General features: G+C 39.0%; 1 protein-coding gene across 2 annotated transcripts in view; it reads right to left on the bottom strand.

The window, feature by feature from the left end:
- The window catches only part of si:ch211-106h4.4 (MAM and LDL-receptor class A domain-containing protein 2), a 32,104-nt gene that overhangs the window by 4,198 nt on the left and 12,878 nt on the right, over window positions 1-15,028 (bottom strand). For both annotated transcript variants that reach the window (XM_034303413.2, XM_034303414.2), the window contains 29 exons: window positions 14,887-15,006; window positions 14,621-14,775; window positions 14,403-14,498; window positions 13,553-13,643; window positions 13,221-13,343; window positions 13,021-13,123; window positions 11,950-12,100; window positions 11,567-11,783; window positions 10,861-10,981; window positions 10,592-10,721; window positions 9,676-9,754; window positions 9,379-9,543; window positions 7,752-7,877; window positions 7,068-7,283; window positions 6,842-6,961; window positions 6,456-6,608; window positions 6,170-6,249; window positions 5,821-5,991; window positions 5,522-5,701; window positions 5,278-5,386; window positions 5,047-5,169; window positions 4,742-4,841; window positions 4,085-4,247; window positions 3,777-3,888; window positions 2,635-2,778; window positions 2,357-2,544; window positions 2,093-2,258; window positions 1,116-1,334; window positions 634-812 (listed from right to left, as the gene is read on the bottom strand). In XM_034303413.2, the coding sequence (XP_034159304.2) occupies window positions 634-812; window positions 1,116-1,334; window positions 2,093-2,258; window positions 2,357-2,544; window positions 2,635-2,778; window positions 3,777-3,888; window positions 4,085-4,247; window positions 4,742-4,841; window positions 5,047-5,169; window positions 5,278-5,386; window positions 5,522-5,701; window positions 5,821-5,991; window positions 6,170-6,249; window positions 6,456-6,608; window positions 6,842-6,961; window positions 7,068-7,283; window positions 7,752-7,877; window positions 9,379-9,543; window positions 9,676-9,754; window positions 10,592-10,721; window positions 10,861-10,981; window positions 11,567-11,783; window positions 11,950-12,100; window positions 13,021-13,123; window positions 13,221-13,343; window positions 13,553-13,643; window positions 14,403-14,498; window positions 14,621-14,775; window positions 14,887-15,006 (4,100 nt within the window). The remainder of the gene's footprint in view (window positions 1-633; window positions 813-1,115; window positions 1,335-2,092; window positions 2,259-2,356; window positions 2,545-2,634; window positions 2,779-3,776; window positions 3,889-4,084; window positions 4,248-4,741; window positions 4,842-5,046; window positions 5,170-5,277; window positions 5,387-5,521; window positions 5,702-5,820; window positions 5,992-6,169; window positions 6,250-6,455; window positions 6,609-6,841; window positions 6,962-7,067; window positions 7,284-7,751; window positions 7,878-9,378; window positions 9,544-9,675; window positions 9,755-10,591; window positions 10,722-10,860; window positions 10,982-11,566; window positions 11,784-11,949; window positions 12,101-13,020; window positions 13,124-13,220; window positions 13,344-13,552; window positions 13,644-14,402; window positions 14,499-14,620; window positions 14,776-14,886; window positions 15,007-15,028) is intronic.

The raw sequence follows: 15,028 nt of genomic DNA, 5'->3' as shown, positions 1-15,028 counted from the left end.
CACACAGTTGGAAACACACAATTGTCTAGAATGTCTTTGTATGCTGTAGTATTAAGATTTTCCTTCACTGGAACTAAGGGCCAAGCACAAATGTGTTCCAGCATGACAATGCCCATGTGCACAAAGTGAGGTCCATGAAGGAATGGTTTACCAAGGTTGGTTTGGAAGAACTCAAGTGGTCTATACTGAGCCCTGACCTCAAACCCACGAACAACTTTGGGCTGAAATGGAACTTGATGCCAGGCCTTCTTGCTTGACATCAGTGCCCAGCCCCTTGTGCTCTTGTGGCTGAATGGGCACAAATTCCTAAAGCCATATTCCAAAATCTAGTGGAAAGCCTTCCCAGAAAAGTGGAGGCTGTTATATCAGGAAAGAGGAAACAACTTTATTTTAATACTCATGGTTTTGGTATGAGATGTCCAATACTTAGGTGTCCACATACATTTGGCCATATAGTGTAGTTTAGAGGGTCAGATCTAAACTAAATATCTACTGTGTCACTGGCACCTTATGAATAGAACAGCTTGTATAATTACATGGACTGCCTCATCCATATTAATGCCATATGATTATAATTCCTGTAATACTGGGATGGACTCAGTGACCTGCAGCCAAAATGATTAAGGGACTCACTCTGTATTCTGGACCAGTATGGGGCAGTGGCGCCTGTGCAAATCTCCACAGCTCGCCTTGTTCTCCAGACTGACTCAGCAGCAGCGAATGAGCTCCATTTGAGTATGCCTGGTACACATTCAGTGTCCCTGTGTCCTTCCCACTCATATAATACCACAAATGAAGACACTGGCTTCTTTCTGAAAATCAAGCACAAGTCTGAAAGAGATTCTTACATTTGAGATTAATATTGCCTCTAATATTTTGCAGTAGGTAGAATATATTAAGGAATACTCTTGATCCCAGTGAACTCCAACTGTAATTACCTCAAGGACTGGAACCCTTCCAGTCTAGGATAGAGTGTGGTTTATCTGCACATTTTGCACATTATCTGTGTCTTAACTCATGGACTATTACTGCACACCAGTTCCCAAAGGCACAAGGATAGACTGTCTGAATTCAAAGGTAAGGGAAAGGAGGAAGCTGGTTATTTCCTAGTGTACCTGCAGTAAAGAGAGGAAAGTACATCCTAGCAGTGTGTCCTGATACATGAGAAGAGGAGTCCATATAGAAGTAATGTCCACTGTCTGTATTGGTTGTGTGGTCGAAGCTCGGTTGGAATTTTATGACTGGAGTATTTCCTGATCCTTTAACCCAGTCTAGATCATCATCAACTTCCTGTGTCCAGTCACAGCTCCCTTCTTCAAAGTCACAAAGGCCATCTGAAATGATAATACTATGATTTAAGCAACAAAGCAACAAACAACATTGTCAGTACACTATATTAAATGCAGGAAGTCTAATAATATATACATTTGTGTAGGTGTTTAAGAAACACATTAGCCATACATATAGTCAAAACCCTTAGCCAGAATCAGTAATTAAACATTAATATGCACTTTATTGAGCAGTTGCTAACTTCTGCACAACACTTGTTCAATTTGAGGGCTTTTTTATTCATTCAATGATGATGCATGGAAGCATCTAACAGTATGAGTTACATGAGTTGTGCATTAACATTGCTTCTGCTTCTAGGAAAAACTGCAACAATAATTTTACAATTTGTCATGACTGTATTTGATTTTAATAAATGTGTGGCAGTCTGGGAAAACCCACTGGATGCTGCTGCTGTTCAATTCTGGCAAACAGCCCAAAAAGTTGGAAAAATCAGGTTTTTGCTCTGTGCCACCCAAGTATTGAATGTTTAAATGTAATTTTGGGGATAGCTAGACTTTAAAATGCTATAATTTTATTTGTGTTTTCAGAACTAGATACTGTATATAGTAGAAAATGTCAAATCCTCACCATATGAAGGATTTTCCCAGGCTAGCACAATGTCTTGCTAGTGGACACAGATTATACTATATCACATTAATCAACAATCATAGTTGAATATAGTTATTACTACACCTGTTTCAAAGTGTTTTAGCAAAAGCTTGTTATAAACAAAAGCAAGGATGTGAGTCATGCTTTTAAGTACCTGTGGGAGCACAAGCTCCTTCAGTAAATGATAAGTCATCTATAGCAATATCTCCAGCCTCTCCACCTACTGAGGCCTCGATCAATATCTGATGAACTTCATGTAGGGTCACATGCCTCTGGGCCACATGCCACTCATTCCCCTGAGAGCCCACCCTCTGCCACACCTGGTGTTGAAAGCATGTTGAAAGCATACATGATCAATCCAATTCCTAGAGGTGAAAGATTATACAAATGTGTCTGGTAAAAATGGCTGCCATCTCACCACTGTGGACACTCTGGATTCAACAGAGTATAGAATTATATTTAGTGAGCCCACTGTTGCTCCAAACATGTGGTACCGGATTTTTAAACAGTATCCATTCTCTCCAGCAGGGGGGAGCACAGGAGACTTCAGCTGAGCCACACTACCTCTTTTATTAGCAGTTGAGCTTTCAATATATAGATAATATCCTGTGAAATAACACAGCTATGAAACAACTTTTTATATATAATAGATAATGAAACAATGTTTCTAATGGACAGCGCATATGGCTGACAGACCTGTGCCACTGATGTGATCTCCTGCAGGGCCGGTATTGATAGTTTCAGTTGGTCCACTCTTTCTCAGCCAGTAGAAGTCCCCAGTACTTCCCTGAACCCACCTACACAGGTCTTCCTCAAAGGAGCAGCCAGCAGTAGAAAGAGCTGGAGCACAACAAGGATGCTATGATCTCACTTGATTCACTTTCAGTTCACTTATCTGTGAACGGTTTGAGCCATACAGGTTGTAGTGCTAAATAAGAATAGTAATAAGCCAATCACTATTTTGCTACTCACCTTTATCCTTCAGATGACTGGCAAAACACCTTCAACTACAGTTAGTTTGACTTACTGTTTGAATTCTAAGTTACTTTGGATAAAAAGCATCAACCAAATGAGCAAATGTAACTGTAATCATTTTACATGCAAATTTAAATACCATATAGAAGCTTTAAACAAATACTGTCTGTTTATTCAACAGAATATCTATTTGAGAATAAATTTGTATTTATTCTCACTCTAACCCTCTGTGACCCTGCCGCAAGTGGTGAAATTGTGCTCCTGTGGTCCATGTATACAAAATCTCTGAAGCCATAGGATGGTGCATTTCTCATTTTGGGCATCAAAAGAGTGTTCACAAATGCCCTCTATATGCCCTTACTGCACCCTTTGGCAAACCCCAAGTAGACTCAGCAGTGGTGCCTTGCAATTACAAGTGAAGGTATTGGCAGAAAACAACAAGGCATATTAAACAAGTGAAAAAGATCTTCAAATAGAGTCCTTTCCTATTAATTTAACTTGTCTTTAAGCAGTATTTGAGTTACAATGTGTAATGCACTCCATAAAATAATTCATGAGTATGATCAATTACCTATTTATATAATGACCTAATATACAGCAATTACATTTACATTTTTCATTTGTCCAATGGAAAATTAAGTTTCAGATTTCATGGTCCGCAGAACCAATACATCTAAACATTTCTCAGTTGTAGCTCATAGAAATCAAGCGCTTGATCGCTCAGGCACCATAAGTCTATACATAACCTAAGTGCAGACTTAAAGGAAGACTGCACAGATTAGGGTGCCATTAGGGATAAGATTTCTCCCTTATCCTTCTCTCTTATGCAGACACAGAGAGAGTGTTTAGACTTTGACTCCCACCTGGTGGTTGATACGATGTTTCACAGTTCAGGAAGGAGATGTCATCTAGAGAAGCTCCATGATGGACAGCTTTACTGATATGTAGTGATGTGGTTGGACTACTGAAGATGATCTGAGACAAGACAGAAATAAGTCCTCATTAGAACTTTGTACATATAGAGTCTATACAGCATTGAGCAAAAGTCTTGCAATCTAACTATTTAATACAAATTGGTCAGCTCTACAGATAAACAGAATTTAGGGTGCTTAAAGACAGTATCTGAAATTATATATATATACACACACACATACTGAATACACACACACACCCTGTAGCGCTGCTGTTGTTCCCCTATTGCGAGGTGCTCCAGAGTCCAGTGCTTTTCGGTGCTGTTGGTGCGAGTCCAGAGTTGTGTCCTGTGATTCTCTTCATTCTGCATGAACACACTTAGACCTCTAACACCATCTTCTCCACCCAGGTAAAAATGAAACCTGAACACAGTGACAGAGACTTGTAAAGCTACATCATATAAACTGTGGTATCTGTATATTATCCATTTAATCAACTTTCCATTAAAATGAAGTGCATGTGATATTAGACATCCATTCAAGCCAAGTCAAAATTAACATCATAGTATACAGTATATACTGAAACAAAATAGCATGTGCACAAGACCATGGTGTGAAATATAAGACAATAGATATAACATGCATAGCATATACTATATGCAAAGTGCAAATAGTATAGTATAAAAGTAAAATCTATCCAGATGGAAGTAAAGTGGTCAAACTTTTGAGTTTGTGCAAAACAATAGGCATGTTTGGCTGGAAATCGTCTCAGTGTGTAGAGAGAGAAAAACACCTGAACAGAAGTTAAATCACAGAATAGCACCTGTAATGGATGTAATGGATTTACACCAGATCCCCTGTGGAACTAATACAATCTGAACAGGGCTTAAGCGTGGTATTGGTATGAAGTTACTCACAGTAACTGGCAGTATGGGGAGGTAGGTGGCAGTGATGGGCTCTCAAACTGCACCTCATTTTCAGATGGCACTGAACTCAAATTTACATACATGTAGTGACCTGAGAAGAAGCGATAATGATAGGATTGTATACACTGTAGGTGCCAGAATGTAGTAGATATCTGGGTCTGGTGTGAATAAATACTTAATACAAAAATTACTACGTAAATTAAATAATCTTTGTGCTTCTGTGAAGAACAGCTAGAAATAGTCTGTGAGGTTTGTTAGAAATTTTTCGTGCTATTTGTGCTGTATTACGGTATCACCTGTTCCTGTGGTGTGGTCAGCTGGGGGTTGTGTATTCTCACTAACTTTCACCCTCTGCCACTTGATATTATCCTGACTTATGTCACTCCAGTTGCAAAGTCCATACTCAAATGTACAGGGTCCTAGAGTTACACAACCCAACAAGAGGACAAGAAGTGTGTTTAAGAAGTGGACATGGATATAACTTTCTGTAAACAATAATAAGATTTTTCAGAGGAGGACTGTCTCACCGCATGTCTCCTCATCTTCGCCCAGAGGGCAATCTATGCTGTAATCACAACGAGCCGTAGTAGCGATGCATTTCCTCCCATCCGACCTCCAGCAGTGAAACTCATTCTCCTAAGCAAGAAAAAATTGCAAATAAGACTTATATGCATATGATCATGAAATGACAGAAGCAATAAAAGTTGCTAAAACAGCAGTGTAGACTATATCTATTCAAGGTATTCAACAACATAACCAATTTAGTCTCACCCTGCAGGGATGCTCAGTGGGTGTAGGAGTGGTTGGGGTGACTGTAGGCGGAGCTGTAGGGGGTAAGACTGGCAGTTGGCTATTGTCAGGGTCGTGAACGCAGTTTGGTGAAAAAGACACATCATCCACAGCTATGTATTCTTCCTGGCTCTTGCCATTCCCATCAAATTGAAACACTATCTATAAACAAAACATGTGACTTAGCCCCACAAGCTCAGTTTAGTGTTTCCTAGTGTCATTCCTGATCAAATCATTTGAGGTGGATTCGAATGCATAATTATAGCTTTAATCTTTCTGACCTTGGCCTTTACTAAGGCGGAGAAGATGACCTCTGTCCTTTGCCAGTGAAATCCACAAGCCGCATTCTGCTGCCAGAGAATGATGTCCTGATCTCCACTGCGTAGTGTCCGCAGTCGCATGGTAAGTCTGGCTGTGGAGTTGTTACCATGGGAAACGTGGTAGAAGATCACCTGTAAGAACACTTGTACTATTCAGTGTGGATTCAGTGTGGGAGCTGGGAGAGAGCAAAAATGTGGATGGTGGGGAAAACCAAGAAACATTTTTGGGAAATTGATAAAGGAAACTTATTGCTCACTCAAATGTGTTATACTGTTTATCTTTATCTTTAGCAGCTAGCATTTGACTCACAGTGCAGTTGGAGCTAGGGAGCAATGTGCTGGAGATGATCACAGCTGTCTGGCTTTGACTGGCAGGGATAATGTAATGGCCTAAAAAAGTCATATTTATTTTATTAGAAGGATAATGACATATTTGCCCCTGATATCATTTGATAGCAGGTATTTCTGTACCTGCCTATGCTTCTGTACACTTAGATTGATATGCCATCACATATTATTTCACTCGTTCTTATATTCTGTTTTCTACCACACTTAAATTCTTAATCTGATGAGTGTGTATTGATGTTACTACGTACCTGCTGCTATGTTGCGTGTGTGATCTCTGGGTGGTCCATGTTGTGGCCATGCCCCCTCTCCTCTATCCAACATCCACCTGGCCCATTCCTCACTAATCTCCCATAAGCACATGCCCTGTTCAAAACTGCAGCGCTGCTTATAAGCCAGTCCATCTGCCCATGCACACACACCACATTACAACTAAAGTTGTCTATAAAAGATCTCACAGACATATTTTTTCATGGTTTAGTACTCTCATCCTGTTCACTAGAGTAAGGTAGGGTGACTGGGTTAATTCTTTAATCTTGAAGATGTTTTATTACTTATCCAATGTGCTTCGTTATTTCATAATTAAACTGCTAAAGCATCTTGTATAAGTGGTGAAATATATAAGGGCTGAAGATACCACATTGTGCTTCATCACTTCCATCTCCGCAGTCATCACTGAAGTCACATATTCTGCTCACATCCACACACACACGGTTGGAGCATGTGAATGTATTTGGCGGACATGACTCCTGTGGCTCTGAAAGACAGAAAGTTAAAGGGATAAGATAAACAGAAGGATAGATCTCTGTCATCACCTAGGCCTGGTAGCTGTAAGCCATTCCAAATATTAATCTATTTTGTACCTGGGAGAGAGCAGCTCAGGAAAGCGATGTCATCTATAGCAATGTCACCAAGCTCACTAAAGGTTCTGGTGGCCTCAAAAATGACAGTAAAGACCTGGTGAGTTCGACCAACTGCCACCTCTGCCCGATGCCACTTGTCTCCATGATCACCAGATTTCCACCATATAGGCGTCTTTCTCAGGCCCTCCTGGAGGAACACTTTTAACTCCCCAATTCCTGCAGATAGGACAAATCACAAACACTCTATTACAACTAAGACACAGCTTCACTACTAATGCATCTCTGTTACATCACAACAACTGATCTATCATCTACTGTCTCATAAACCTATCTGTAATAGGCAGAGGACGTAGATCCTGAGCTTGCGTTACTGTGTATGAGAACTTTCCTATGTTCTCCCCATACTGTGTGAGATTCCTCCAGGTTCTCACGTCTTTTTCCCACCTTGCCAGTAGGTGAATTGCCCTTAGATGTGAATAAGTGTATGAAGAAGTGTATGGTTGTATGGTTTCCTGATAGACTAGCTTCCTATCCAGGATTTATTCCTATCTCTTGCCCAGTATTCCTGAGATAGGCTCCAAATCCACCATGACCCTGACCAGAATAATGCGGTTACTGATGATGAGTGAATGAATGACCATAGGCGTGTGTCTCCTATGATGTGTCCTATAGCATTTATCTTACCTTCCCCATTCATGTGATAGTAGAACTCAAGCATACACTCAGTGCTGGCTTGTCTCATAGCAGGACTCTGTAGAGCGGCATAGCTGTTCTGCTCTCCATTACTGGCATCTACTGCCATATACCAGCCTAACAACACAGAAAATCAGAGTAAGCCCACTATAATCACTTACAGCACTGTAGATTATTTCACTAGGCTCAATCAGGGCTGACAGTCTAGTTAGATATACATATATATAGTGGAGAAAATAACAGAAAGACATAATAATATCTTAATATCATTATAAGGCTTAATATCAATATCATCTCGTGAGATATTGAATCTTTCAATTCAGCTGTTCAGAAATATATATATTTTTAAATGAATGTCCTTTACGATTGTGCATAGCATTTTACTTATTCATTATTTATTTATTTATTTATTCATTATTTATTTTGCTTGTACATGTTCATTCTTCTTATTGTGGGATTTTTTTTTTTTTTGCAAAATCAGTCTGGAATTTCCTGTCTTATGTAAACATTTTGTAAGTTTTAAAATCCCGCACAGGCACCATCACCTTGCAGTATCATGAGAGAGCAGGTCTGTCCATATCATTACAGATCAAGCACGATAGTACAAAAGGGAAAAAAAATATATATATATATATATATATAACAGTATATGTTCAATACAGTATATTGAACATTTCATTGGTTGCATTGTTGGACTTTCTTAAAAGAGTAAAAGATTAAAAAGAGTAAAAGATACTAGTAAGTTTGTATGACCTTGAATGCTTAGAGAGCTGGGTTACAATGAGGTTATAATGAGGCCTTACAATGAGGTTATGCATCTTTGCATGTTGGTCTTGATTACAAATGGTGTCTGGAAGGTGGTCTGTATATACAGTTTACCTCCTGGTTTATCTTGCTTATTCTTTATAATTCGCTTCATTATGACTTATATAACATATATACCCCTCTGTTTGTTTTATACTTTGTATGTTCCTTGTTTTCTAGTATCTCATTTTCTTGGTTTACCTTGACTTCTGTCTGCCTGTGTTCTGTGCTCTGAGTATGGACAAGCCTGTGTATTGCCCCTAGTCAGTGCCCCATGCTAATGATTTTTGGATAAGCGCTAATAAAATGATTACACAATTACATCCAGTCAGTACATTATAGTAACACAGCACACAGTTTCTAATGGGGCTGTACCACAGAGGCGTATCAACATAGCTAAAACTTTATAATTCCAAGGTCTTACTCTGTCCTTTTTTGCTGATATAGTTTGTCCATGTTAGACATGACATGGTTTTAAAGTAAGTCATTTTTCAAGCTGACTTCAAGATGGCTGTGTTTGTGACCAGTGCACTTGTCCCTCTGCAACATTATCAATAACTGTTTCATGTTGCTTTGATTACTTAATTAACTCCAGATTTTTAGACAATTACACACATTAAATTTAATATGGCTTTTCTCTATACTTGACCTCTTGAACTATATTTGATCTCTTGAACTATACTTGAACTCTTTTTTTTACATGTTTTCATAATTTTGTCCACCCCATTTACAGAGCTGTCTTTTGTGCGTAGTTTTCACAGAAGCACACCAAAAGATGATCTAGTAGTGAGAGACGTGTATTGGAGTGACTTACCCAGTTCTGTGCCAGTAGTATGGTCAACTGAGGGCCCAGTGTTATCTGAAGCTGTTCCGTTGCGACCCCGCTGCCAGGAAAACTGTCCCACACTCACATCTTTCCACTCACAGCTATCCATCTCAAACTGGCACCCAACAAATACCCCACTCACCACAGTCCCCTCTGCATTGGGGAGTTTTATCAAAGAAACAGTAACAAATTCTATAATATTAACTTTTCTCTTATTTTGTATGAGCAATATACAGCCACTACAGTCTCTTCATTAGTACACAATTCAGGAGAAATGTGCCTTACCTTTACACTGCCCTTTTGTAACTGTTATATCATCCACAGCAATAAATCCTCCATTTTCAGACTCTGCATCTAGAACAATCTAAAAAAGGGTGACTTCTAAAATGTTATCTTTTAAAATGTCATAGACTTTACCATACATAATATGAACACCTGTACCGTTGCTCATATATGCAGTTATCAAGTTAGCCAATCACAGGCCAGCATGATACATAAAATCATGCAGATAAAGGACAAGAGCTTCTGTTAATGTTCACATCAGACATCAAACAGCAGAATGGGGGAAAATTTGACTGTGGCATAGTTGTTGGTGCCAGAAACATTTCAGAAACTGCTGATCTTCATGCAACAGTATTAGAGTATATACAGAATGGTGTGGGGAAAAAAACACCCAGTGAATGGCAATTATGAAGGCAGAAAAGCATCGTTGATGAGAGAGGTCAGAGGAAAATGGCCAGACTAGTTAGAACCGACAAGTCTACAATAACTCAAATAACCACTCTTTATATACATGTTGAGCAGAAAAGCATCTCAGAGAGCACAACACCTTTAATCTTGAGGTGGATGAGCTACAACAGCAGAAGACCACATTGGGTACCACTCCTGTTAGAACAGGAATCTGAGGCTACAGTGGGCACAGGTCACCAAAAACTGTTTTTCAACTGAAAATGAAAAATCCCAGGAGATCAGCAGTTTGCTGATAATCAAACCAGCACATCTGGCACCACCAGCCATGCCCCAGTCAAAATCTAGAGCTCACTGAAGCTCTTGATCTGTATCTGCATGAGTTTATGCACTGCGCTGCTGTCACAGGTGTGCAGGTGTTCCTATTAAAGTGGCCACAAAGTGTATGTAAATATATCTGATATACAGCATGCTGTGGAAGCATAGATCTGAAAATGATCAAATCCCTTCTCACCTTATAAGGCTTGGTCTCAGACACTGTGGTAGAGAAATTTCTCCAGCTGTGTTCAGCAGCACTTGTTTTAAAAATCAGCCTTCGCTGTGTGTTCTCTATTTCCAAAAACACTCGCAAGGTCCCTGAGTTACTGCAGAGACAAGATACACAAAGTGAAATGAGTCAAGTACCAGGTCTGTAATTGTTCTACAATTCAGGTTTAAGACAATTCTATACCATTTAAAACACTAAAGAATAGGAGCAAAAGTGTGGGTGTGATTTGCTCAGACCTGTAATTCACGTTATACCAAAACGAGAGGCAGGAGTCAGAGCTTTGTTGGATCTGCTCAGAGATGAGCATAGCCGTGCTGCTGTTGTCTAGATTGGTCATGTGAGATAACATAAACCTGCCTGTGTGAAGAGCAAGACATATACTTGTACTCTTAAACTGCTTTTATTGACTAATATTTACAAATTAGATTAGAAATAATTCTTCACTAATATAAGTAATAAAAACCTTTGTCAGTCTTCAGATGAAAGCAGTAGCAACAGTAAAGTATAGCTCATACAATACCGTGCTAATAAGGTCAATATTAAACTAAAACTGGTTGTTATGATATAAGATTTATTTCAGTTTCAAGGTTTACAAGATTTTCTCAAAAAGCTATGAAACTTACTTTGTTTCAGTTATGAACAAATATCAAATGAGTTAATTTTATATTTAACATTTATATGATTTTATGTTAATTTTTTTTTTATTTCTTCTACTAATGAATAATGATTTGTGGCTGGTAGTATGTATTTCCAGTGCATCCACCATTCTGATCTTATGTTCCATCAACCCACAGTCCTTCTGTGTATGGGTGCATATACACAAGGCAGTTCTGAACATTTAAAATCAGCACCATTTATTACATTCATTTTTTTTAGTTATGAAAACATTTTGTACAGTCACCAGCCCTGCAGAAATCAAAATGCTGTTTTTTTGTTCCTCACCATCTGTAGTGTGTGTTGTGTGATCAGTCATAGGACCGCCTGCATGTCCATCTGCATGGACCCAGTCATGGTCATCCACATCTGAATTCACCCATGTACACAGCCCTGACTCGAAATCACAGCTTCCTGTGGGAAGGCAAGCTCCATTTCTCACTGACACATCATCCAGAAGTATGAAAGACTCCTGGCCAGGACTTAGCTTTGCCTTGAATGCCACCTGTGTAAGATCAAATTTCATTAAAGACCTTCTTCATAGGATTAGCATTAATGGCTATTTTTTGTTCTAAGTAATGCAAGTACATTCAAGCCAAAATAAAAAAAAATAGCAGAATTATAGCCCATTTAAAGAAATTGCCTGTGAGAAATTGGGTTTGAGAATTCACCCTGAATTTGGCTGGAGAAGATACAGTGACCTCTGCCACCTCCCAGCCTGTAGAAGGCACTCCAGAAAGAGACCACAGGGCAGGACCCAGCTCTCCGTTTAGGTAAACATGCACTGAGAGAGAATCACCAGATCCAGCAGACAGCCAGTACCTACAAGGTGTGTATATTTCATTTGGTTTTGAGCATGCTGGGTTAGTAAAAGTTAAAAATTTGTCCATGCATTGAATGCTTCTCCCCTTTTGAAATCTAGATATTTTCTGGAAAAGGCTATTCAAAAAAAAAAAGGAAAAAAAAATTGCCACAGTGAAATTCACAGACAAAAGCCTAATGTGACTATGCACAGACTGCACATGCTACCTGAAACAGTTTACGCAATTTCCATGGTTTCGATGTTATGCACACCAGTGAATGAATATGGGAAAGAGAGTCTATCGTACATCAGTAAATATTACTTATATTGTCTTGCACACAGGAATGCAGTGTTTGTTTGTTTTTTTTTTTGTATGCACTGAATTTTTTATTTATTCATCTTCAGTATCTGCTTTACCCTGGTCAGGGTTAAGGTGGATCTGGAGCCTACCTTTTTTTTTTCTTTTTTTTTTATATCGGGCATTTCTGATGGTCAAAAACTCGGTGTTCAGGCTCCAGAGTGATGGAAATTGTTCACACTATTGTCAACAGATCACGACTTCGGTTCCTGATGATGCCACAGCCTTCCATGGCTGGGAGCCAATGGAGCTAAATTGGCCACATTACATGGGTCAGAAGGATGACATTACTCTCTTTCCCCTGTCAATCACAATGGCACTAGACAATTGTGGGCCTGTGTGAGCTCCTGAATGCAGAAGCGGGCAGATAGTGCTTTCTTCTGAGTGTGTTAGGAAACGTGTTAGTCCTCACCCTCCTCAGTTGGTAGCTGTCATATGATGGGGAAAACTGGCTACTGGGTGGGATTTAGCAAATATCCAAATTCGGGAGAAAATGTAAAAAAAAAAAAATTTTGTGTTCTGTTCAAAACACAAAAAATATGCATTTCAAATGTATGCATATTTGACATGACCTTAGCTTACCAGAACTGTAGACACGACTCGGTTGTTTTACTATATGCCGGAGTCAGGAGGTGTGTCGTCTCTGGCTTCAGAAGCTCCTTTCCCAAAACAGCCATTGAATGACCTTTTAGGCCAAAAAAAACCCAGTGTTAGATAATTTTAAAAGTATTTTTGAGTAATAAATAAGATATTACTAATTATACATATTGCAAGGGACTGACCCATTTGAGTTCGGTATGTGTGATCAACATGGCCAGTGCTGCCGTTCACACGGAGCCAGTGAGTGATATCACTTATATCCTGATCAAATCCACACAGGGAAGAACTTTCAAAGCCACATGGGCCTGTACACAAAGCCACATGTCATATTAAAACACTTTAACCACTTGTTCTGTTAGCAATACTGATGGGTAGTAATGTTTGTGAAACTAGGTCTGGTTGTTTTACTTGAAATGAGGGTTATACTTTGTCACAAATTCACAAATTTGAAATACAGAGTGCTGCATACAAACAGAAAAGGGTAGTGGGTTAGAGAGGGACGAAGATTACTTACTATGATCTTTACAGGCACCTGGGATCACTCTCACATCATCAAGTGCTATGAACCCACTGCTTTTGGTATTTCTACTACCAGTGAATTTCACCTGCAAAAGATAATGATAGTGTTGTCATATTTTTTGTCTGTATGTCAGTATATAAATGTGTGGTAGAGGTGACTGTTATAAATAGATTAGCAGAGCTAAGTTCTCTCTGGTTTTCAAAAATAAAAATACATCACAATAAGTTTATAGTCATCAAACTGATTTGCTCTTAAATGTCTTAAGGTGGATTACTTTGTGGAACCTAGTACAACAGCACAGCCAATGATCTTAAGAAAAACACACAGAATGGTATGGAGCAGCAATGCTGGGGCTGATTTCTTTCTTGCCCAGGTTCATGTAGCCTGTCAGTGAAAGTCATGTCTGCTGATTGCACCGGTTAGAAGCTCCACTAGGTTTCATCTTTCTTAGTGTTGATATTTTTCTACCCATGTTGCTGACATCTATAACATGTCATCAGAGATTGAGAAAGTTCATGTTATCCAGTACACCAACAGGGCATTATGGATTTGAAACACACACACACACAAAATAAAAAATAATAAAAAAAAAAAAAAAAAAACACGAATGGAGCATTTAAGTGTGTAATAGTTCGCCACATATCATTTTTATTATGCCATCAGTGAGACCACTTGATATATTGCATTGTTAAACCTTAATAGTTTCACTGTCAAGCTATTGATATGTAGATTTGATTTTAGCCCTCCTATCTAATATCAGCACCAACTGTCACTGATGTGCATACATAGAGTGTATAAATCATACTGTACTGAGTCATAGCCATTATAAAGAGATCTCTCTTACTCTCTGTGTGTCCACCAAGTTGACTGTGACTTGTGCTTTCAGCCACTCAGCAGCTTCTGAACCTTTTCTAGTCCAAACAACCAATTCTGTTGTTTTCTGAGATGAAAATGAAGAAAGCAGGAATCCAGTTAAAAACAATGCACTTGTGAAATGAGATATAAAGTGAATAGATTAACCAGGATATACATTAAGAGCTAAAAATACTTATTCTTATATACCATCTTAACCACAAGGTCCAGCTTTGCCACTGATGGTCCTTGCATGAAATACCAGAATCCAACACACATTGTTGGGGCTTGGATATTTACAGGGGCAGAAAGGACTGCTGTCTCACCATCTTTGTCTCCAGACATATTCAGAGCCAAATAGAAACCTAGAAGTGACGCACACATATTTAAGAATAGCAATAGCGTATTTTTTTAAACAACATAAAACACACAATTGGAGCAGATTTTATAACAAGTGTGACTTGTTTTCCAGTTACCATGCTTATTTCCAATGGTGTGGTCATAAAGCAGTCCTTTGTTGCTTGTGTCTAACTGCAGACCCTGTTGACGAGTCCAGTCAAATCCATCCCCACTTTCCTGAACCCAGTTGCATAGTCCTAAAGGCAGAAATGGTATTAT

This window comes from Pangasianodon hypophthalmus, chromosome 4, assembly GCF_027358585.1.
Source record: "Pangasianodon hypophthalmus isolate fPanHyp1 chromosome 4, fPanHyp1.pri, whole genome shotgun sequence".
NCBI lineage: Eukaryota > Metazoa > Chordata > Actinopteri > Siluriformes > Pangasiidae > Pangasianodon > Pangasianodon hypophthalmus.
The sequence above is the reverse complement of the archived record's forward strand: the minus strand, read 5'-3'. Positions and strand labels throughout refer to the sequence as shown.